The 24,582-nt window shown below is 41.8% G+C and overlaps 3 protein-coding genes across 4 annotated transcripts; all 3 read right to left on the bottom strand.

Annotated features, from left to right (window-relative positions):
- Positions 1 to 417: 417 nt before the first annotated feature.
- Positions 418 to 11,775, bottom strand: atp6v0a2a (ATPase H+ transporting V0 subunit a2a). Its single transcript, XM_069702488.1, is given in 22 exon segments — positions 418 to 1,441; positions 2,182 to 2,353; positions 2,493 to 2,610; positions 2,830 to 2,946; positions 3,030 to 3,149; positions 3,243 to 3,453; positions 3,719 to 3,837; positions 3,928 to 4,018; positions 4,131 to 4,288; positions 4,379 to 4,407; positions 4,410 to 4,517; positions 4,619 to 4,769; positions 6,488 to 6,700; positions 7,989 to 8,082; positions 8,169 to 8,251; positions 8,460 to 8,586; positions 8,688 to 8,785; positions 9,138 to 9,275; positions 10,300 to 10,397; positions 10,601 to 10,679; positions 11,085 to 11,258; positions 11,497 to 11,775. Coding segments are annotated over 22 exon segments (2,610 nt in total). The 5' UTR covers positions 11,506 to 11,775; the 3' UTR covers positions 418 to 1,338.
- A 1,881-nt stretch (positions 11,776 to 13,656) lies between these two features.
- On the bottom strand, positions 13,657 to 16,260 carry nfkbil1 (nuclear factor of kappa light polypeptide gene enhancer in B-cells inhibitor-like 1). 2 transcript variants are annotated; one of them, XM_069702466.1, is made up of 4 exons: positions 15,941 to 16,260; positions 15,726 to 15,838; positions 14,779 to 14,899; positions 13,657 to 14,692 (listed from the first exon to the last, which is right to left on the bottom strand). In XM_069702466.1, the coding sequence occupies exons 1-4, from the start codon at positions 16,212 to 16,214 to the stop codon at positions 14,097 to 14,099; spliced, it is 1,104 nt and encodes a 367-aa protein (XP_069558567.1). In that variant the 5' UTR covers positions 16,215 to 16,260; the 3' UTR covers positions 13,657 to 14,096. The 2 variants fall into 2 exon arrangements, with proteins under 2 accessions (XP_069558567.1, XP_069558576.1); XM_069702475.1 differs by having other exon boundaries at positions 14,779 to 14,896; positions 15,941 to 16,259.
- A 4,561-nt stretch (positions 16,261 to 20,821) lies between these two features.
- On the bottom strand, positions 20,822 to 23,163 carry aplnrb (apelin receptor b). The gene has a single exon (XM_069702454.1). It carries the CDS (start codon positions 23,076 to 23,078, stop codon positions 22,008 to 22,010), a length of 1,071 nt encoding a protein of 356 aa, XP_069558555.1. The 5' UTR covers positions 23,079 to 23,163; the 3' UTR covers positions 20,822 to 22,007.
- Positions 23,164 to 24,582: the final 1,419 nt, after the last annotated feature.

The raw sequence follows: 24,582 nt of genomic DNA, 5'->3' as shown, positions 1-24,582 counted from the left end.
GTACTTAAGTAACAGTACTAAAAAAATCTCCATTCAAAGTCCTGCATTGAAAAAGGTACTACTTAAATAAAAGTATGTCAGTATGTGCAGGGAAATGTAGGGAAATGACTAAAATGGCCACTGTGCCCGATACATTATTATATATCATTACGTTAAAACTGCTGGTGCATTCATGTTTTAGGAGCATTTTACTGTTTGTAGTTGGTGTACAGGTGCAGTGAATTTTAACAGTTTTGAACAGGACTGCAAATGGATATTGTTGTAAGTGTAACAGCTCAAGATAAACACCAAAATTGAGGGCAAGACAGTAGATCCAGACATGCAAACAATAAAAGGAAAAGTCATCTCCTGGTATGTATTAACACCTTCTCACCAAATTTAAGGATTATAGGAGCTAATAAAATCCCAAAGAATGCATTGTTTGCTTGCATTTCTTGAAACCTTTATTTAACACATCAAAATGGTAAAATAGTAGACTCTTGTACAGACAATAATTTAAATAAATACCGTGATTAATTATCATTAACAAATGCAGTAAGCACTATCATCAAAGAAAGACCTAAAGCTTCTTGACTTTTTTCTTGAGAATTTGATGTTTTTTTTCTATTGATTACAGGGAAGTTTACGTTTAAATAAATGCATTAATAAGTAAATAAGCAAACAGCAAACAGTTGATTATTTTCATTTGGCATCATCACAGTCATTAGTGAAAACTTGAAATTTTACAATCATTTCTGCAAAGTGCTTTGTGACAATATGCCTCACAAAAAGGGTTTTAATGTTTGAATCTGCCTTTAGATTTGGATGCCTCCAGTTTTTCTTTCATCCTGTCGAGGAGCAGTTTTAAAAAAAAGACCGAAAGGCATCCCCATATCATCATCAGAAATAAATCTTTATGGCACTACGTCAGGATGCTTGATATGGTTTTGATAGATATTGTTGTGACAAACTTTACATTGCACTGTATAACTGTTTCAATACCATGTTGTAAGTTATACAAAACCAGTTTACACAGCACAATGCAAATTAAATATTTCAATTCACCCAACTGGTGTGACAAGTAGTGCCGAGCAATATCTCACCAACAAAATTATATGAATAACAGAAGAAGAATTTCGAACCTCTATGTATTCAGAGGTTTGCTGGGTACAGTAGTAAGGCAGTCAGCACAGCCGATAACATTTAAAAATCGTCATGGTGAAAAACGTTGCTACAAGAATGAGTTTCAATTCATTGTCTTGAAGGTTTGTTGTCGTTATCACAGTGGATTGTTCAAACTCCCAGCATCCATTTCAATTATAAAGTCTGCTCCCACTCATATCCAGTGCTTCAGAGTCTTTAAAGCAAGCCATCTTGCTCAAAAACGGAGGGAAGAAGGGAGAAGTCGAAGGGAATGAACTTGACACCAGTCCCATGGTAGAATTTGTTCTGAAACTCCACCCTGAGATCAAAGAGTAAAGCAAGCAAGAGCACTTAATAAAAGGCAGAATGAATTAGATGGAAGCTGAATCTAAAAATTAAACTCAATAACAATATCAACTTTGTTTTTAACTTAATATGTCAATCCTGTAAATACTACATTACAAGGAGCTTAGCCTGGTAAAACTGTGTCACTGGGAGATTAGACGCCGCAGTGCCAACAGGAGAAACATGCAAAGATGACTACAGCTGTCAAAAAGTTCTGAGTGGAACTCCTTCAAAACATAAATGAAGATGAGGTGCAGTCAAACTCTGCAGGGAGAGCGAGCTTAAAAGTTCACCACAGCAAAGCATCGACATTACAGAGAAGCACCAAGCAGACGGTTCATCCACTGATTAAATGACCAAACAAAGAGAGTTTGATGTTGGATCCTCATCTCAGAGATGAAACTAGACATGCTTCTCATCAGCTCTGTCCAAGGTGACGGTTTTCGAAGCTGGATGGCATTTGTTGAGGCCGAGTTAATGGTGCAAGTGAGTCTCTGATTTTAAATAGTATTTTTACTTGAAATGCCGATCCCTACCAGAGACAGCAACAGAGTCGGCTAACTTCTAGTGTAACCCTAAATTTACTAGAATAGGGGTAAAATAATTCAATTGTGAAACTCTTCTAGACTTAATATCATTGGACCGAATGGATCAAAATCTGATGCAGAAGAAAGTCACAGTGGTACAGCGAAGTTGAAAAGCGTTGACACTCACCAGTGAAGTCGGAGAGCGTGCAGGAAAGCTGATAACCCTTCCATGACCAACAAGATGGACACGGTGAGCACGGCGAAGAGGCCGAACACAGGAACCAAAACCACTACCCCGACTTTTGTGGTGATCCTGAAACCCAGGCGCATCACCATGCCCCACAGCACCTCTGACAGCTCTAAAACCAGCGAAAACAAAGCACACAAAGGCATTCACAAAAATGAGAGAATATCATAGGTAAAGCAATGCAAAGTCAGCACAAACAAAAGAGGTACAGACAGTGCTCAGGGTGCTCTACTTTTCCTGACGGCACTTACGGGCATGAGCCAAGCTGAGTGCCCAGAGACGCAGGTAGGATGCAGTGTTGGAAATGCAGCCCAGGCAATACTCTATGGTGTGAATGGCCTGGTGCAGGAGCACATCCGCAAAGTCAAACTGAAAAACACGCACAACAACATATAAAACATCACACTCAGTTCATACTGCTGAAAAGTTCAGATAATAATACAGCGAGCAATGTTTCTGTTCTTTCTTTTCTTTTCTGTTTAATTTCTTTCGCTTTTCTAATGTGAAAATACAGCTAATGTTGTATACACTTCAAAATGTAAGAAATATAATTGATCTCCGATTGTTTCATGCAACAGGTTGTCTAACCTCTTTGGCAAGAGCTTCTTTGTTGGTCATTTCATCAAGTCCCTCCTCTTCATCATCTTCATAGGATGGTGCTGTGGAATTGTCGTCCTCACTTACACGCCTCACCCTCTCATAACCCTGAGGTGAGGCAACAAAGTTAGTTTTGAGTACAGGACAAATGAACCAAAATACAAAGCTGCAGTGTTTTTGACTGGACTCACCCTGCGTCTGCGCAGGCCTTTTCCTCCACGATACAGCCAATACAAGTAAAGAGGTTTTCCTAACAGCAGTACGGGAACTGACAGCAACGCTATGACAACCAGGAAAATTTGCAGCCCAGTCTGTGGAATCAAAACAAAGCTGTTGCTTTAACAAGGATCAAAACGCAGATTGATCAGCAGGTAATAAATCCAGACGATGTCGCAAACACACACCTGTCCTGGGTAGAGAGGAATGATGTCCTTCCCCTGCATGACAAACATGTTGATGAAGTGGATGAGGATGCTGGGAGCCTGGCTGGAATCGCGTGCACTGAACGCCAACCACTTGTACAAAATCATGAAGACCAGGTAGCCAAAGAGACAGAGCAGGAAGAGCAGCTCAGGAAGAAACAGCAGGTAGACATTAAACTTCTGTTGGAAGTGTCTGAAGGGAGAGAAAAACGTTTTGGAATAAAGAAAGTGATGGGGCATCATGAGTGGATCCCTCAGTGACTACAAAAACAATGTTACCCAGTATAGCATCTGGGCAGTTGTTGACTGCGACATTACATGAATAAAAGTCAATCACAACACACAAAACACATATATATCTGACCATCAAAGTCTCACAGATTCAATTACATCAGGTGCCACTGATGGACTCCTTTGCTGTAAGTACATGAGTAAAAGTAATGTCCTGAGGCTCTTACAAGTGGTTGAAGACACTCAGCACCACTCCAAAGCTCATGTGAATGAGCCCGATGACAACTGACATCTTCATCTTGTAAGAGTTGAGGAAGGAAAGCCGGTTCACTGCCATGTTCCATATCTGATGGAAAATTAAAAAGCATCTCAGTGAGAGCGAAACAAGAACGAGCTGATTATATCCTGACTGAAACGTCTGAGAGTATTTACTCACAGGATCGATGCCGAATGGGTACGGTCCACTGAAAACACCACTAACATTAGGGTCCAACGTGAGCAAAGTGTTTGCTTGAAGTGTTTTGTTTCTGCAATGTGAAAAAGATATGAATGAATAAGAAAAAATGGACGCACCTGTTAAAACACCACAACAAACAGAAATGATATTTGTCAGAGTGTGCATTTATCCTGAGAACTCACGTCCACTGCTGATTGGCGAACATAGCCTTGACGCTCCAGCCAGAGCCAAATATATTGAGAGACTTGGAGAAGCAGTCATTGTAAATGAGTCCAGTGTAGACGGAGAAAAGCCCCATCATCAGGATGATGTAACGTCCATTAAAAAACGTCATCCATATCTAAGGGCAACAGAAACACGACTATCAGCTGAAAGTCATTTACGAAAACACAGCTCTGCATTATGGATGACGGCAACAACTCATTCCCACCTCATTACTGGAGCGTTTCTTCTTCTGCTTTTTTCCGTCAGCACCATCCACAATGCAAAGAGACTCATTACCATCCCGTGGCCGAGGTCACCGAACATCACAGCGAACAGAAAGGGGAAGGTGATGATGGTGTAGGGAGCTGCCAATAAGAGCATTTAATGAGTGTTTTTATTCTGGATTTCTTCAAAAGCAAAAAAAGGACGTACCTTTTTATTCGCAAAACGTAGTACGAGTTCTTACCTGGGCTTACCTCGCGATAGTCCCCCACCCCGTAAGCCTCCACGATGCTCTGAAAAGCGCTGGTGAACTTGTTGGTTCTTGACAGGGTAGGTGGAGTATCAGTGCTCGGGATACGGTTCACAAAGGACGGCACAGTTGCATCACCTTTCCTCTGATGGTAAAGGACATATACAGTTTGTAAGAGTGTAAGAAAGTCATGGATTATTCTGACACTGGAAATTATTCGACCAGGGTTGGAAATTAGAAGCAGTGACCATAGTGTCTTGGTGCTCCCTTCAATGTCAAATAATTATTGTTTTCTGATCAGAATTTTTTTTTGTGGAGGAATTTTACCTGAAAACAACCAAACATCCTCCCTGAAGCAGGAGGAGTGTTGGCACATGTACTGTGTATAGGAAGAGGAAACGCCCACTGAGGCAAACGACAGCAAACACAACTCCCTGTAACCACGCTCATGTTTGCAAAAAGCAAACATGAGCGTGGTTACAGGGAGTTGTTTAAAAGGCCTGCTGTCAGTGTTGGGACAATGGAGGTAAAAACATGAGTGTTACAGTCTCAGTGCTTTACAGCCGATAAGCTTAGTTCAATCCAATTAAGAGGCCAACAAGGATTCATACAACCAGTTCAGGACAGTAAAACCCCTGAAAAAAGAATATTCTCTTACCTCCTAAATATAAATAACTAATGAAGCTGCATGCTTTAAAATATAACACACAATAAATCACAAATGGTATTTTGATTTCCACAAAAGAATCTACCTTAATCAGCTGCAATATTTTTTACAGCTTACTTTGGTCACTACACAACTACTATATTTATATAGATAGCCACTTTCAAAAGCAGAGTTAGGTGCTCCATGAGTGCACGGAAAATACAGTACCATTAAATATGACCACAAATTCTCATACAATTACAGAAAGGTTATAAAGATGCCTCTTTACTCATGTGGAGGAAAAACAATGAAACCTTTGGCTTACAGATTTGAGAGGTCTGTAGGTCATGCAGGGATTATAGTTTTAAAAGGAATTATTAAAGATTTTATGTATTATTTACAGATAAACTGATGAATCTCAAGTAGTCATGGGCTGCTTTACCTTTTGTTTTCCAAACACAGTCGCAGTCAAAAGCCTGTCACTACACAGAACATATTCAAGTATAATGACATTGCATTGTTCATGGTGGCATTTTCATTATTGGGGAAAGTTACAGAAACCTCCAATCGGACATCATGAAGTTTCCAATGCTATGGAGCAGCCTACATGCAGTTTGTACAGAACATAAATCTCTCTTTATTGTTTAAATTGAGTCCTATCACAGTTTTGGTCCGACTTTAAAAAGACATGTTGATTTCATGTGAAAGATGTCAGTATAATTCAAACATTTAAGACTTATTCAGTGTTGTATAAAATGTAGACTGAGAATAGTGTGAAAAGGGAAGCAGTGGATGTAATTAATAATTTGATTCCCTACAAAAGCGGAGTAATAGTGATAAATAATCAGCATAATCATGTTTTCAGGCAGCTGGGAATTGCAAATGTTCATATTTAGGAATGTCCCACTTCCTAAATGAGAATGTTCATAAACAGCTCTATTTCTGCTGTCCGAATAAAGAAAACTGACAGACAACCTTGTCATCATCCATATAAACAAACACAGACGAAATAGAGATCAGGAGGTCAATATTAATTGTACACCGTTTTTAAGGTAGTGTTGTTTTTACTACCAAGTAAGCCAAGTTAACTAAAGTCTGGCTGTTTTATCTTACAACGTATTTTCAGAGCGAATACACTTATTCCGTTCACCACAAACTGTCACAACATTTTAAGTGACATCACACCTACTTCTCGGAACATTTTACTTTCAACTTACCGAGCCCTCTTCTAGCGCCCCCCTCAGGTTTGCCAGGTCGCTGACGGGACACCACACCTCCGCAATCAGACACTTGTTGGTGACATCGAAGCTGCAGAGGTTGAGGATGTGATAGATAGCCTTCATCTTTTTCACCTGCACGACCCAGGTGTAGGCCGACTCCGAGGCCTTCTGCAGAACCTGCCTCAGATAGTCCTCGGTGCGGTGAAGCACCTGCAGGAAACAACAGTTACTACAAACTCACTTCGAATACGTGCACATTCAGTGAAGGAAATAATCATTTGAGCCCTTGCCGATTTTGTAAGTTTGCCCACTGACAAAGAAATGACCGGTCTGTAATTGTAATGGTAGCTTTATTTTCAGTGTCCTGGCTGACGGAAGGAGGTTGTCGCCCGAGATTTCCTGGTACATGGCCCAGTCCATCCTCCCCTTGATGCGGTGAAGTCGTCCTGTCCCCTTAGCAGAGAAACACCCCCAAAGCATAATGTTTCCACCTCCATGCTTGATGGTGGGGACGGTGTTCTTGGGGTTATAGTCAGCATTTCTCTTCCTCCAAACACGGCGAGTCGAGTTGATGCCAAACAGCTCGATTTTGGTCTCATCTGACCACCTCACCTTCTCCCAAGCCTTCTCTGAATCATTCAGGTGTTCATTGGCAAACTTCAGACGGCTCTGTGCATTCTTGAGCAGGGCGACCTTGCAGCGCTGCAGGATTTTAATCCATTACGGCGTAGTGTGTTACCGATGGTTTTCTTGGTGACTGTGGTCCCAGCTGTCTTGAGATTATGAACAAGTTCCTCCCGTCTAGTTCTGGGCTGATCCCTCACCTTTCTCATCATCGATACCCCACGAGGCGAGATCTTGCGTGGAGCCCCAGACCGAGGGCGACTGATGGTCATTTTGGGTTTCTTCCATTTCCAAATAATCGCACCAACAGTGGTCTCCTTCTCACCGAGCTGTTTGCGGGTTGTCTTGTAGCCCATTCCAGCCTCGTGCAGGTCTACAATCTTGTCCCTGACGTCCTTAGACAGCTCTTTGGTCTCACCCATGGTGGAGAGGTTGGAATCTGATTGATTGATTCTGTGGACAGGTGTCTTTTATACAGGTAACGAGTTGAGACAGGTGTCTTTTATACAGGTAACAAGTTGAGACAGGTGTCTTTTATACAGATAACGACTTGAGATTGGGAGTACTTTCTTAAAGCGAGATGACTAATCTAACCGGTCTGTGGGAGTCAGAATTCTTGTTGGTTGGTAGGGGATCAAATATTTATTTCCCACAATCAAATGCAAATCAATTTATAACTTTTATATGATGTGATTTTCTGGATTTCTTTTTTGATATTCTGTCTCTCACAGTTAAAAATAAACCTAGCATTACAATTATAGACCATTCATTTCTTTGTCAGTGATCAAACTTACAAAATCGGCAAGAGATCAAATAATGATTTCCTTCACTGTATTAAATCTTCCTGTCCGGGACAAAACGCCTTCAGTCCTACATTGTTAAGGTCTTGGATGCGCGTCCTTAAGCTGTCCAACACATCTGCTCGCTCCTCATCGTTCTCAGGGTGCGGGTAAAGATGGCAGTGGTAGCTGAGGACAACAGACAGATATGCTGATAACAAAGGAATATAGATCAGGTATTGAAGGGTGAAGTTGTGGAACAACGGTATTCCTACCAATCGCAGATTTTTTGAACTTTCTGTCCGATCTGGTCTCCCCAGAAGGAGATGAGAAACACAACACTTTTGCTTATTTCACCCTGAAACAACACCGATCAGATGAGTTAGTACTACAGCTCTACAAGCAGTCATAGTGATGGCAACTTACATGTGTCCCTGCCATAATACTCGTCATGAGCTGATACAAATGCAGGATATTTATCATTTGATCTTAAATGAGGTGTTTTTATTGACAGTTGAGAGGATTTCCTCATAGCGTTAAATAATAAATTAAGTAATTCCACTCACAGTGTCGAGATCAGCGAGGTTCTCATCCACTTCTGCGTAGCTGAGGATGGTGTAACCCTTACACACTCTCCACAACATGCGCTCAAAGGCCTCGACCTTCACCCGCTGGATAAGACCGGAGACAAACCTGCACCCAGGAGACATCCGATCAGGTTTAGGATTCACTTCTTTTTTTTTAAAAGGCAGTGGATTCATGTTAGGACATCCTGTTCTGCGACTTCTGCTCACCCCAGCTTGGCTCCAAGTCTTTGCATACCAGTGCATCCCGTGACCGAGTCTGTCTCCATGGTGGGGAACTCTTCATACTGGGGACCAAGAGCCTCATGCTAATTATGAAAAGGAACATGTTTCATTTATGACAGCGTACATGGTTCTAGTACACAAAGCTGCTGTGAGGTTCACACTTTGGGCCGTGATGCTCATTCTCACAGCTGCCCGTCTCACATAAGACATCACTGTTGCAGCAGTTGCAGCCTGGATGAGTCAGGTTGTGCTTGTAACGGCTGCATTCGAGAACGTGTCATCAATTAAAACCAGTGCTGTAGTTCCAGCTCTGTTGCCAACGTAAGTGAAACACGTCAGCGACAAGAAAACAAGATGGAGAGGTGAGGGGACGCAAACAGTGCAGGACCAGAAAATGCAGCCCACGACAGCTAATGTGAACAGAAACACACTCACTCTGGAGCGGCTGTGGATGAAGGTGCGCGTGATCTTCAGCATGTGTGTGTACTCGGTGAGCTCCAGGAGGTTCCTCTGCAGCTTATCTTTGTTCTTCGCCACCTCGCTAAGCTCCATCTCCAGCCTCTGCAGCTGCTCCTGAGCATCACATTGAATACTGACGTAAGTCTCAGTTCAGCAGCAGGATAACATGTTCAGTTCACTTCAGGAGCAAAAAAGAAACACTGACGCTATGTGATGCCAGAATATGGTCACAGACAGTTGTGCGTATTTAAACCTTAAAGCAAGACTATGTCACTTTTACTGAACAGTAAAATTATATGTGTAACAATGAAAGAACCCCTATTTATCATATAGTTCAGGTATTAAAGAGTGTGTGTTATTGCTTAAGCAAGTTACATAGTCTTTGTTTAAAATATTATTACAGCTAGATGGAGTACCGAAACCAAAGTATTGTAGCATGTAGTGACAACTCATCCAGATTTCTAACATTGTCCAACGTGTGTTGATGCAGCTTCAATTTCAGCTGTATAGTTGGTTCAAAGAACGAGCAAGATGGAAATAAATGGTGGAATGATGGACTATATGTGCTGAGAAAAAGTATCAACTGTATTATTTCTTCTTCCATTACAGCTGATTGCGTTAACAACCTAAATCCAGCAACACTGGGTTCAAGGGAGTTAGGGAATTATGGGAACTGGAGGGTTTAACATTTTGGCATCTTTCTTTATATTCAATCACATCGAACCACTGCGCAACCATTACACGGGTGTGTTTAAGACTATTATGAGAATGAAGATCACCACTCATACATAACATAAGAAAAATTAAAGCTAATTTAGACTGGGTTGGTGCCACACAGCTTCATATTAAATTCCCGTGGGGTTCACAAAGTTTCCAAAGATACCAAATATTTTTGTTTGTATAAAATAAGACAAAATATATCTAAAATATTTAAATTAAATGAAACAGGGCAGCCAAAAAAAACATGAATTTTTGCTGAGTGTAAACATCATACAACTTAAACATGCTTCCATCGCTGCAGTAATCAGGTTCTGAATAGAGATCTGAGTTCAAGGGTTAAGTGTATGTAAATAAAGGTAAATAAAGGTCAAAACCATTATGCCAGTTTGCATGCAAACACACCCTTTAGGACGCTTACCATAATCTCAAGGACTTGTCTTGGGGGAGGTGCAAGTGGACTCTCATCTTCCTCTGGAACGGCTATTTTGGCCTTTTGGATCTCCCTCAGAAGGTAACCTGCCCACAGAAAATGCTGATTGTTTGTTTCATTACAACTTAAGTAACAGAGCGAGCTGCAAAAAAAAAAAAAAAAATTCTGTGGGACCATTTCACCCAAGAAACAATCATCCCATAAATTGCTTAGTACCCAGTTGATTGACTGTCTGGGTGTGTGCTCATCATGCATACTCCCACTGGAGCCATCCCAGGTGCACCCTTACCCAGAATTCTCTCCATCTCCTCGTATCGCTTGATTTCGCTGACGAAGCGCCGCTGGAATGAGCTGACACTTGGGTTGAGCTGAAACCAGAGAAGAATGACAAGTCAGGTGGCTGCATGAGCAATAATATGGATCACCACAGCATCATTAAATAGTCTCAGACAGGTTCTAATATTGGTAAATTTCTTCTTTTTTAAAAAAAAAAAATGTTGCTCCATACAAAATGTAAAATATTGTTAAAATCTTCATTCAACTACATCTTTATCTGCACAAACCAGACAGACAGACAGACAGACAGATAGATAGTTCTCCCTTAAAAATACATGCATAATCAGATAGAAAATGAGAGGTAGGTGGAATAATTTTATTCTGTCTTGGTCCATAATTAAATGCAAATAGGCTATTTTAAACAAATTACATTCGTGATCCCTTTAAAAAAAACACATGCAAAGGAGTGTCTGTGCTCCATCAGTCTCTCTACTTACATCTCGAAACTCGACCAGCCCCAGCTCCCCGAGCTCACTGATGCAGTCATATTCAGAGCCGGACTGCAGGAACAATTGCGCCAAGCACATCTCCTCACTCCGAAACACCATCTTTATCTGCCACACAGACAGTCCTCCAGCGCTACCTTCTAATCTGTCTGCAGCCTGCTCGACCTGCACAACGAGCCGTTCACTTGAAACCGAAATAGGACATCACAAATTCCAACGAAATCACCCCTGAGCCAATTAAGTTCCCCCCGCGAGGATTAATTGTTGTCCATTGATAATGACGATTTTCAGAAGGGACATTATCCTCATGCTGGATCTGCGAGTCGCCCCGGTTCTTCACCCACCCACCCCCACCTATTGAATAAACAATACGAAAACAAAGAGAGAAACCTCCCTAATTCACCTTTTCCATCGAGCGATCCCGAAGAAAGGCGTCATCCTGCAGGCTCTGTAACTTCAACACCTGTCATTACAATGCAAAAACACGGCGACGACGCAAACCCCAGGCCGGACAGCACCTGGCAACAGGCGAGCTAACAAATGAATTATCAACCCGACATGCAGACAAACGGGGCTGAAAGGCAGCCTCGGCACGTTAAAAATAAGCCACAGTCTAGAAATAGGCTACGGCCTTCATTCGCTCTACGTCGCCCGGCAATTGACACAGATTGCGTCTCCGGGTTGCCAGATACGGTCGCATCCTCGGAAATAATCAGGTTTTCCTGATCTTGCAAAGAAGAGGCGTTACGTGAATCCGTGACCCTTAATAAGAAGACATTAACATCTCTTGTTTGATGTAGGCTTTTTTTTTTTTTTTTTACACATGTAGCACAATAATGTTTCCCAAACTCAAGGTCCAGATAAAAGAAACACACAGCAGTGAGACAATAACGTGAAATATTTACAATTAAAAAAAAAGAAAAAAAAAAGAAGAAGAATAAAAACACAAGCAAATACCTTTCAAGGAAATATATTAATACCTAAAATGTTTTACGGTAAACCGAGAAAATCCAGTCTGTAATAATTTTGTCTGCAAACTCCCAGTCGGATTTACTGGGCCTATGTTTTGATGTAATACATTTGAAGAACTAGATAAGCTACTTCATTTACATTTTGTCTCTTCCTAGGAATAAAAATTCCCTTGGATTTGTAAACAATTTGGTTTGCTTCCTTGTGTCGTTAAAAATAAACTAGAGGAGCAACGCTATTGTTTAAAAAGCGGGTTTCTTTACCAACCTGGCAACCAGCGCATCTTCTTATTCTGTTCCATCGCTGAAAGCAGGGCGGCCATCTGCTCTTCTTTGTCTGAAATCCTTTATTTGGGGGATTTTGGGGTGATTTGTTCACTTTTTAAGTCCTAAATTTCACTTGTGATGATTTATACTTTAATAATGCCGCAAATGAAACGTAAGAGCACGTTTTTAACGAGACTCTTCCCTACATGACCAGACACAAAAACGGGACTCAGGGTTTGAGAAATCTGGATGTTAATTAATTTATTTATTTATAAATCAGGCAATCAATAAATAAAATGTGTTTATGTCCAATCAAAACCACGTGCAGTGTTTTAATCCTGCGAGAAACACCCTCAATTTTAAATCAGATAAAAATAATAAACATCCATCACGTTGACATGACTTTCTTATGGGGGTTGCTTTCATCTCAAGTGACTTGCATTTTTACCCACACATACGGACACACTGTGGGGTCAGAGGTCAGAGAAGCAACTTGTAATCCACAGATCACTGCTTCTATCCTCAGACCGGCAGGACGGATCCGAGTGTTACCACCACCGAGGTGACCTTGAGCAAGGCTCCCCCCCTCTGCTGCTCATCAGTCAGACAGGAGTGCGGTTGGAGCACTTCTTGAATAATAAAAAGAAAAAGGTGATTAAAACTGATATGACCCAGGTGTAGCAGGTACTTGAGGGAAGGTGTGCCTCCTGGTTTTTGTTCATTGATGGAACAATTGTTGCACGGTTGTTGAACTCCACACATATGAACAGGTTTGTCCCCCGCAACTCAGTTTATTAATGAGACCTGATGATGATTTCTTTCTCAATGTGTCAGGAAAATCAAATAACTGTCTCTTCTGATTATTTTGAATGCACAAAAGATCTCAGTGCAGTCTTGCGTGGGTTGTTATTATGCCCATTCAGTGTATTACCTGTGTGACTCTGGTGTCGTTTTAATTTATTAGCTCAGATCCAAAACCAACACCAAAGTCACACAATAACCCAAACTAACCAGGGTTTACCTGCTCTTATAACACTTTCAGATATTGTAAAATAATAGTCCAAAAATGATTACGTATTTTAGTCAAATAACTGCCCACCACTACCCCGGCAACAATGCCCCCCAGAAACCTGGAAAAATCCTGCAAACTAACCAATCGAAGCAGCGGTGAACCAGCGACTGTGAAATTACTATTTATATCAAACGAGTCTGGTTTCTTGAAAGAGAGCGATATAACAGCTCCAGTCCCCTGTACGAAAAGGTCATCTGACAGCAAAGGAAAGCAGCGAAAATATTCTAAATATAGCGTATACTTAGACTGATAATGATTTTTTTTTTTTACCTGGGCCTGTTTTAATCGGCTAAAATATGTGCTGTTGAAGTTCACTACATTGTTTAGCTTCTGAGCTGATACAGTCTGCTTCTCCAAACTGGGGGTAAAAACTGATAATGGAAAAGTACCTCATACAAACCCACTTAAAAAAAAATACTGAAATATCCCTTTAATTGGAAGAGCTGCTGTTTCTAACACCTGTTTGGTATTTTTAGGCCGTTTACACTTGCATATATGGTGCCGTTGATATTTGTGTGTATGAATTTCGCCTGAAGAGGTTGAGACAACTCAAATGTTGATAAGGTGGAGTACACTGAACGACAGTGGACAGGATTTAGTTTTTTCGGTCTTATGACTTACTGGAAGTAGAGTCTTTTCTTTGTTTAGATTTCCAGCACAGTACATAAAATATACGACGAGTACATGAGGTGATTTTTAAGTCTTCAGACTGTGAGCCAGTCTGTTGAGCTCCTGTGACAGAGCTGTGACTGTATCCAAGACCCGCTGTTTGTCTTTCTCTTCTAACCGAGCTTCACATCGCTGAGCAAATTTATCAGGATGCCACAGTGCTTGCTGCTTCCGGAGCATTTTACGAAACACAGGCACGTCCTTTCTGTCCACACCATGCAGCATCAAGTCCACCATCTCCTGAACTGTCCCTTTGGGAGCCGGCCAGGGGATGTCGCTGTAGCTTAACTTCGTGCTTTCTGCTGAATGGGCGCCATTAAAAGTAGCTGCACATCTCTCATCGTACTGTCGCTTCTTGCCCTGCCGAGTCTCTTCCTCTTTACGAGCTGCTCGAGCCAAATACTCTTCATGCTCCTTCTGCAGCTTTTTATGGAGCTCCTTATGGCTTTTCTCCTCTTGTTCTCGGTCTTCTTTGCTTTTCTTCTTTTTCTTTTTCCATCCAGAACACGACGCCGCCAATCTTTGAGCTTCAGCTTGTTTTTTATCAAAGTACTCTTTCCTGATCCGATCAGCCCAGTCCCCGAAGTCTTCCTCGTCATCATCCAGTGGTAGAAAATCATCAGCTGCGGAACAAAACCCCGCGGTGTTATTATCAATTATCAGAATGTCAAAATCAAACCCAGCATTCAAGAGATATTTTAAAATGTACCATCATAAACTCCGAAGGTTTCAGAGAATTCATCCTCGCATTCACCAAACAGCTTCTCCACCCATTCCTTCTCCGGGTTAGTCATCCCTGGACGGCTCATGTTTCCTGCAGTCTCCGACTCATGTAAGGAAATCACACGTAAATATCACTGTGACGGCACCTCAGTGAGGACTGACACACGACAACCACAACACAGTGAACACCACAACAACAGGAGGTCCGCTGGCAATGAGTTGCGGCACTCACACACTCACTGTGTCTTGTTGTGTTTCCTCAGATCTCAAACAATGATGGTGAAACGATCGATCGATTTTAATTCACAGAAATGACACCTAACAGGTTCTGTGACCACAATTGGAAACAGACAATCATCCATCTAAAAAAAATAAACCTGTGGTCTCTGGATCATAAAAAAAAAGGGTGTGATGGTTAAAGTGTGTCAAAATAACCTCAAACCTAAAGTATAACTGGCATTTCTGTACAATTACCACAACTTCTTGTTACTTAGCCACTGATATATACATACAAACCAATAGGGTTGATATTATGTTGAGATGGTGATATGAAATAAGATGTTATCTTAGATTTTGAATATCACAATATCTTGACATTGCAAAGGCGTTATGTTTTCCTTGCTCCAAAGGTCGCATCTGTTTTCATTTTGTTATCAGCTGATTGTTTTGACTCTAATCAGCCTCAAAACTATGAACATTTGTGACCTTATTTAACACGATTCAGTGCATTCCGATGCAGAAAATGTTGATAATCAATTGATCGTTACAGGAAATTGAAATTTGAGAACCGGGTGTGATAAAGAATGATTTGTAATGTGTTTCTGCGTCCTTATACAATTCCCTGACGTGATGGGACTAACAGGTGAAGTGATAGACGTGGTGAATATTAGTTGCAGCCCTACAAATGTCCAGTCCGATAATCAACCCGTTTACCTCTGAGCGTTTGATCCAGTTCAGCAGGTCTTGCGGTGTGACTCCAGCTGTGTTTGGGGTATCCAAAGCTTCAGGACAACTCTTTCTGAGAGGCACGACCAGGTCTTCATACGCTGAATAATAATACAAAATAATAAAAAAAAAGGGAATAAGATTAAAATAAATAAATAATAATAATAATAATCAATACAATCTCCTGTCCTCGTCTTCCTCACCTGTTTTCCCGTGTTTAAGAGCCCTGTTGGCTGCCACGTGCAGCGCCGTGTCTCCTTTACGGTCCTTCTGGAGAACATCGGCTCCGTGGCTCAACAGCAGCCGCACCGCGGCGTCGTCTCCCAGGTAGCAGGCCAGGTGCAGCGGGCTCCTCCGCCTCTTGCCCTGGGAGAAGTTCACGTCGAGGTCCCGGTGCTTCCGAAGGTACGACTTGAGCTTCAGCAAACTGCCCTCCTCCACGTACTTCCACACCCGCTCCTGTTTGTGGGACGCCATGTAGAATACAAACAAGGCCGAAGCTAATTTCCGCTAGCAGCTAATCCGGGCCGTCTACCTAATAAGTCCGAAGCTAGCAACAGCACGGGCGGCGAGGTTCCGGACAGTAGTAGTTCCTATGTTACCACTAGGTGTCAGTATCTCATCTTTCCAAAAGCACATTTCTGTGTTTTTTTCCCCCCCACTCGCATTGAATGAAATGGCCTGAAATGTGATATACATAAAGCTTTTAAAACGTTTCATGCCTTTTAATTCATTGATGTTTCTCACACTTTCCGGATTCAGTTGCCATCCTCTATCGAGATAAAGATACAGTATATTATCCCTTGGGGATTTTTTTTTTTCTTGCATCAAGATTCTTAATCAAAGATTAAAAAAAACAAATTCTAAAACAGCATTTACATTTGTGGGCTGCAAACAGGATTACAAGAATTAAATCACGTTTTTGATGACACCTGCATGACCCATTTTAAGGGCTTAACGGTTGCATGCTTTTATCCCTCTGTGAATTTGATGCCATTTAAAACAAGATGCACAGTTGATAACACATATACAACTTTATATAAATTTGTATATCTTCGTCTGCTACAACAAATGACTGAAATGTTTCTTTTTTTATTGTGAATTACAGCTTGAGAAATTTATTTGAAATATTTTACATTGATTTGTAGCAGAGAAAAAAATTTAACAAGAAGTTTATTGAGAAATTTAAGCTGCGACCCAGACTTTAAAGTCATAACACTACTTTTATTAATCCTGTAGCCCACTTCACTCAAAATTGTGTTTCGCTTGTCGTTACTTCTGTTGGATGTTTGAGCTTCACTGTGCAGAATAAATGACTGATGGGTTTGACCCTGGATGGCTCCTTTCACACCCATCTGAAGGGGGAAAGTTTCCCTGTGCTCCGCTTAAACCTGAGTTTAAGATGCAGATGTAAGAGCAGACTGTGGTGGTCCAATTCCAAAATTTGATGTGCAAACACCTGAAACATGCAGTGCATACACGGAGAATGAAATACAAAACATTTTGTGTTGTAATGTTAAACTTTTTAAGCATTTGCATATTAACAGATTTTGGAGAGAGAACATGTGATTAAAAAAATATTGAGTTCAATGGATTTTCTTGTTGGAAAAAAAAACATCTTTAAACTAAAGCCTCAGCCCAAAATCCAACGATTTGTATTAAATGTACTCGTTAGTTTTCCTCAGAAGGAAGTTGAGTCTCCGCAAAGTGACTAACATGAGTTGCACAAACACAAACACACATACATAAATACACTGTGTGTGGCAGCAGTTTGTTGTTTCAGAGTCCTTCGATATGTGACTGCAACAACACAGGACAATTGGCATCTCCAAATTATTTCCTACAGATGAATGTGCTGCCATGTTAAAGCTGAACTTCAGTTACTAACCAACACTGTGGATGCTGTTGAGATGTAATTCCTTGCTTGTCAGTTTTTACCTGTAATGCTTGAATCAGTGCAGCTGAGCCTCTGAACTGGCTCGGTCCCACTGCGGATGACAGGGCCTCCATTGAGACCTGAAGGAGGGAAGGATGCACAATGGAGAGGATAGAGGAGGGAATGAAGGGACACTTTGTGCACAGTGAAGAGGAGGATCTTCTCTAAGACTCAAGATCCGGAGTCACCCAAAGCTTGGGCACTTCCGCTCATTCGGAAACGACGTGTCTCCACTAACGATGGCTGGCTTGTGTGAACGCCTTTGAAAGGTCTGCCATCACAGGAGAGACAGAGAAGGAGTGAGAACAGAGGGTGAGAGTGAGAGGCACATCTGATTTGTAACCTCAGGTGTTTGAGTCACATGTCTGCCACAAAATATACTGTAACATAAGCTTTATTGTCTTAATCTTTGTCATGTGCTCTCTGATAAGATAACTTCTTTGCAGAAGAGTGTGCGAAGCACGCACCCTTGTCTTCCAAGACCTCATGTGGAGCATGCTGAGGGCCCTAACAGCAGAGCGATGCCTCTGAAAGACAGGATATCCCGGTCAGGAACCCTTGCCTTGCCCACCCTCCACTCACCCTTCCTGCTCAGCCTGCTGACTCCTATCCTATCCGTTGGGTCTGTCGTTCTCCTGGGACGGTGCTAGGAAGGAGTTCGGGAAGACCGGGTGGGAGGAAGCTGAGGGTCCTCCAAGACTCTCTCCAGGGATCAGCATCTCATCCTAACACGCGATTGCCAGACCAGACTCAAGGTCCGGTCTGCCGGCTGCGCTGCTCAGCCTCTATTGTTGGGAAGGAGCAAGAAATGCGTGCACACTTCCTTTGTCTATTTTCTGCTTGACCTGGTTTATTGGGTTCTGATTTATGAGAGCTGGACATGTGTTTCTAACATACAGTAGGCCTGGCTGCAAGCCTGCTTTACAATAACACAATGGCGTGGGCTATTCGGCACCCATAGATATTACAATGAATGAGTTAGTGAGCAGCCCGACAGAAAGTCGTTTTACTTTTGCCTCGAGTGTTTCCTGATTTACATTTACCTGATAAACAAACAGTATCCCGTCCAGTAAAGAGTTCAGTTTGGACCTTTTCAGTCTGTAATGCGCTGGTTTACAAGGAGGATTTTTGCTTTCTGTCCAGATTCAATGGGTAATTTCAGGAAAGTTAAAACTAAATCATATCTAATATTAATTCATCTCTATTAGATTATTCATCCATTGGATTAGAAGCTACTATACAAATTCCCATTTAAATTGAACATTACACTAAATATTATAATATTGAATTAAAAAATACTGATGCATTTATTTGCAGGCATCATTTTAATGTTGCTGCTGGTCATGATTAAGGAATTGTTGTATAATCTGTAACAACACATGATATTTGATATGTTGACCACTTTATTTGGTAAAATCTTACCAAACCAGCAGCTAAAGATGTGAAGTAAATGTAATGAGGAGTACAATATTTCTCTATACTACTGTGTAAATGTAAAGTAACATAAAATGACAACTCCTTCAATAAAGTCCTGGTTCTTAAAGATAATCCATAGACTTCATAGTTTCAGGGTAGAAAATGCTCCTCATAAAAACTGTTCACTGATCCTTTAACTGGTCCTTTTTATTTCCGTGGAACAAATCAAGCAGTTCGAGGTTGTTAAGTGATTAAAAAAGACTTGTATCAGGAGTTCACTGTGGTTTTTATTAAGAATATAATTAGTGGTATGAGTTTGTTTTCCTCAGACGACGCTGTTGCCTGTCTTTGCACAAACAGAGCTGCTGTTGCCTCCTCACAGAAAGCAGTGCTAGTTTACAGTGTTTGACTGAAGCAAAAGTTAAATGATAGTTTATGCTTGTGAGTTGTTCACATTGTTTATTTCTTAGAGAGGGAATATGAGGACTGCTTCGACCCTCGGGATTCCCTGCCAGTCTTCTTCCAGTGTGGACACACTTAATTGTCCCACTGTGTAATTACATTGGAATGAAAACACTTGTCTTATCATTTCTGAGCAGTCATCTCAGACAAACACCCGGCCTACGTACGATCAAAGGAAATAAATCGTATTTCTCTTGTCGCACTTTGTGTAGCTTTGGTAAAGTTCATGCCATGAAATCTGCGTAACACGATCACATAAGCTTCATAAAACTGGGAAACCCATGAAAATAATCTCTCCAGGTTATCTTTCACGTCAGGCTGGGACTTTGATGCTGGGAGGTGGAGGATAATATGACAAGTCATCTTGTAAAAAGAAGCTGGTGCATGTAGCTTAAATGCTGTTTTACCAATAAAACATCTTGTTTTGCTGACTCTCGGGTGCATAGTCTATGCCACAGTGCTTATTTAATCTACTGCTGCACGTCTGTCACAGTTTTTTTTTAATGTTTTATTAGAGATAGAGGCTGAGGGAGTTCTCTTTCCTCTATAGACACATGTTCTAGACTAAATTCAGAGATCTGTTTAACAAAGATTTTGTTTACATGTCTGTGTTTGTGTCCCGGCTCGGATGAGATTAAGCTGAGCTGAGACAGAGCGTCTGTGGCTGCAGCAGCTGGACTTCTTTCATTCACCGAAGACATCTTCACCTAAAAACCTGAAGTCACTGCTGAAGTTTTCCTTCTACAAAGAGTTCAGTTTGGTCACATTCACCCCAAACTGTCCTCTGCACCGTTCTGTAACTGTAACTGCTTTAGACTAAGCCACGCTCCGTCACAGGTATTACAAAAAGACAGATAGTCGAGGCCCATTACAAGTCAGTAACCAAGGATTAGTCCAATCCCTCTGTCTCCCCGCTGTTGCTGATTACATCCTATAAAAAGCTCATTACAGTCAAGACTGGTTAATCACTGAATTGTAATTTAAAGCTCAACCTGGTGTAGTGTTAAAAACAATACATTTAATTATAATAACATAGTTGATCATGTTTGATAAATTTGTGAAAACATGGCGACTGAAGGGACGTTTTAGATGCATTTGGGATGTATTGGTACAGAACAAGAATGCTAATGTTGTAGTAATTAACCCTTTGAGGATTTTAACACCTTTGGGTCGAAGCCAAAATGTCTTGCGGGTGATCCAGTTTGGAAACGTTTGTACTTGCTGATTGTTTGTGAGCAGTGAATTGCAAGAGAAGAAACAAACACGCTGGAAGAGGGAAACAAGTCGAACATACATTTCCTGCAGACATATGCTTTGATTTCAGCCCCTGCGAAACACAATGGGAAGGAGACTGCCTCCTCTCAGCAATGCACCAACAGGAAGAGCAATATTCAGTGGACAGGAGAAAATACATTCCAGCATGACTTCACAAGTTATCCCCAGAAACAGAGTGACACCAGAGAGAGAATATTTGTTTCTTCAAAGCACCTTTCCTTTAATTAAAAATCAAAGACATGAATTCAAAAGGATGTGTATTCACAAAATGCTTGAATGTTGTTGTCAGGAACAAATTCATTGATATTCTGACACCTAACACACGCACACACACACACACACACACACACACACACACACACACACACACACACACACACACACACACACACACACACACACACACACACACACACACACACACACACACACACACACACACACACACACTCTTCACACACACACTCCAACAGACTGTCAAAACAGTCACCTTTTAATTGGACCTTTCACTAACCTGAAAACATTTTGTCAGCTGCCATCTGTCTGTCTGTCTGGTTTGTCTGCCCACCCTCTCACACCCACACACAAACCCCTTACCACACTCTTATCAGACTCCCAGCAGCTCTCGCTGATTGGCACACCTTCCTACAAACACACAGACATAACACTTCTGGCCATGGTGCAGATACTACAGACCAATCTGGAGAGCAGTGTAGTCTGACAAGATATCACGTATCAAGTTTACTAATGACAACAAGAACAGCGGGGGCAAATGCATGAGTAATACACTGCACCGTGACTTGAGGACAAAGTTTCAGAATTCAAAGCTCAAGCACTTTGCATAAAGTTCACAGCAGAACCAGAGAAATTCATGGTCCTTTTCAAATACATTCCACTTTTTCCACACAAAAAAAGTCTGTTTTACTCTTGTTCCCTTGGAGTTCAGTTTTGTTTCCCTGCTGCTGAAAGTGAGACTGGAGTTTCAGTGTGGTCAAGACCCCAAAACCACAAGTCTTCTTCAGTCAAACGTCTGTAGTCCACCGAGTGAGAGGGGAGCTGAGGATACACCCTGAAACTGAATGCAGATGGACTGTAAGCAAACACCCATTGCTGCAAAGTTACCTGCATTGTTCTGCATGGTTCACCTCCTCCCCAGCACGCCTCGGGGCCCTCAGCTGTAGTCACACCTTTGTGGCCAGGGACTGAGCCTCTGTCTTCTGCGAGGACAGGGAGCTGGGTGGGCTGGTGTGCAATAATTTCTTAAGGTTGAGTAGGCACAGACACTGGGACCTGAAGCGCAGGTCGAAGAAGGCGTAGAGGAAGGGGTTGAGGCAGCTGTTGACGTAGGCCAGGCAAGTGGCGTAGGGGTGAGCCAGCAGCAGGAAGCGCAGGAATGCACAGGTGGCGGGGAACAGGTCCAGGTAGGACAGGGCGTCGGCACTCTTGACGATGTGGAAGGGCATCCAGCAGGCGGCAAACACCACCACCAGGGTGGTGATGATCTTCAGCAGCCTCCTCTTGCGCTGGTCCTCTTTGCGCAGGGTGTTGAAGTGGCGGGTGACGGTGCAGCCAATGAAGCCGTAGCATACCATCATTGCCAAGAAGGGTAGAAGGAAGCCCAGAGCTGAGGAGGATATGCTGAGGCCGGCGATCCACAGGTTCTCCTGCTCTTTACTTGTCACCACCAGGCTGAAGTCCATGGCGCAGGACGTGCGGTTGGTCTCTGCATCATATTTGGTGGTGCGTAAGACGAGAGTCGGTGCAGCCAGCAGACCGGACAGCAGCCAGATGGCTGTCAGGGAGCCGTGGATGTGGCCACGGGTGCGCAGCTGGGTGCTGGACAGGGAGTGGACGATGGCCAGGTAGCGGTCAAAGCTCATGCAGGTGAGGCAGAAAACACTGGCATACATGTTGAGGAGGGTCACGTAGCTGCTGATCTTACAGAGGGCCATTCCAAAGGGCCAGTGGTAGCCCATGGCTGTGTAAACGGCCCACAGAGGCAGAGTGACCACGAAGGTGAGGTCAGCCAGGGCCAGGTTGCCGATGTAGACGTCTGCAGCTCGCCGCTTGCCTTGGGCTCTCCACACAGTGAAGATGACCACCCCATTTCCAGAGAGGCCGAGGATGAAGATGAGCATGTAGAGCACCGGGATGACAGAGTACGACGGCGTCCACTCTGAGTAGTCACACATGGTGGAGTTTTCTGTCTCTTCGTAGTCGTAGTACTCATAAGGACCCACAGTCGAATCCATCTCTATTCTTCCTCTGCTCTTCTGGTCCTTGTTTTTAGGAGAAAGAAAATTGTCTCTTCAGATAGCTCCACAGTAGCTGACAGCCTTCTGAGGTCTGTTACTATGTGTGAAATCTGCCTGGCCTTATATACCCCCACCCAGCTTGCACCCTCCCACGACACCCCCTCTTCCCCTCACAATGCCCTCCTCCTCCTCCTCCTCCTCTCTGCTCTGCACACACATCCAGCCCCTGTCTCCATTCATTTCATTTGTGCCTTATCTCACGCCAAACATGCCATATTAGTTCACATGTTTGTAGTTTATTTCTCAGGAAATCAATTCTTTTTCTTCAGCCTTTGTTTTTTATTACAAATAAAGAATTTCCTGACCTTTTGTGCACTAAACATTTGCAACAAGATTAGTTTCCTAGATTGAAAAAGTTGCAACAAATATATTTCCAATATTTCCTTACTGAATGGGAAGTTCATTCGACATGTTTCGACAGGAGTAATGTCTGGGCATGGAAAGTGTCACGAAGTGGGCAATTGTGAAATCAGTTGAGGATCATTGTTGCACTGGAGCACTCTCATTCACTGAAATTTAAATAGGAAACTATAACTATTAACGCTTCGTTGTCTTTTTTTTTCTCTTGCCTGTACATGTTCAGACAGGAACCACAAAATAAAGTGTTTCACATTTAGGAACTGCAGGTTAAAAAAAAGAAACTTTGACCTCTGACCTTCGACTGAACATGTACCAAGATATGAATCATTGAAAACATTACTTACTACAATTCATTTCGGATTGATTTTTAAAAAAAAAAAAATTATAAAAATAAAACAGCCAGTATAATACACAATGAAAGGCAAGGGTAAGCACAAGGGCAGGTACGGAATATGGTGTAAAAAAAATAAATATACCCATGAGACTACAAAATAAAAGTTCTCATTTGGAAGTCTTAGTTTTTGCTAAATTATTCAACCCTTAAAATAAATTCTAAAACTCTAAAGTGTCCCATAAAGACATGCAAACTTTGGGCAAATTATGTTACATATCTTCCAGATTTTAATCACTACTTGCATTTGTGAATGGTTTTGAAATCTTGTAGATTTACAAAGTGATTTTCATGGTGTAAAAGAGACCAAAACATTTAAGAAACAAAATTATTACAGGACATGAGCACAAATTATACGTCAAAAATATTATAAATGATTTAATTGTCACAAAACAGTAGAATAATTAATGCTGTGCAGCCAAACACTCAGTTCCAATACACTAAAATGTATCAAAAATTCTAGTTGTATTGTAGAAGTGCTGTACTTAAGTACAACTTTGGGGTACTTTTACTTTAATTATGTTGCTGTCAAAATTCATGTTCTGCTACTTTATGTGTCCATTTCACGAGGGAAACACTTTCTACTCTTTTTCATACTGCATTTCTCTGACAGCAGACTTCATTAAACATTTTTGTTGGAGACTTTACATGTAAAACACTCAAAGAGTTTATAAAATGTGTTGCAGTTCT

The sequence above is a fragment of the Brachyistius frenatus genome, unplaced genomic scaffold (genome assembly GCF_029030835.1).
Source record: "Brachyistius frenatus isolate BFR_SWC_R1_liver_20210118 unplaced genomic scaffold, ASM2903083v1 Contig_3, whole genome shotgun sequence".
Lineage (NCBI taxonomy): Eukaryota > Metazoa > Chordata > Actinopteri > Embiotocidae > Brachyistius > Brachyistius frenatus.
The sequence above is the reverse complement of the archived record's forward strand: the minus strand, read 5'-3'. Positions and strand labels throughout refer to the sequence as shown.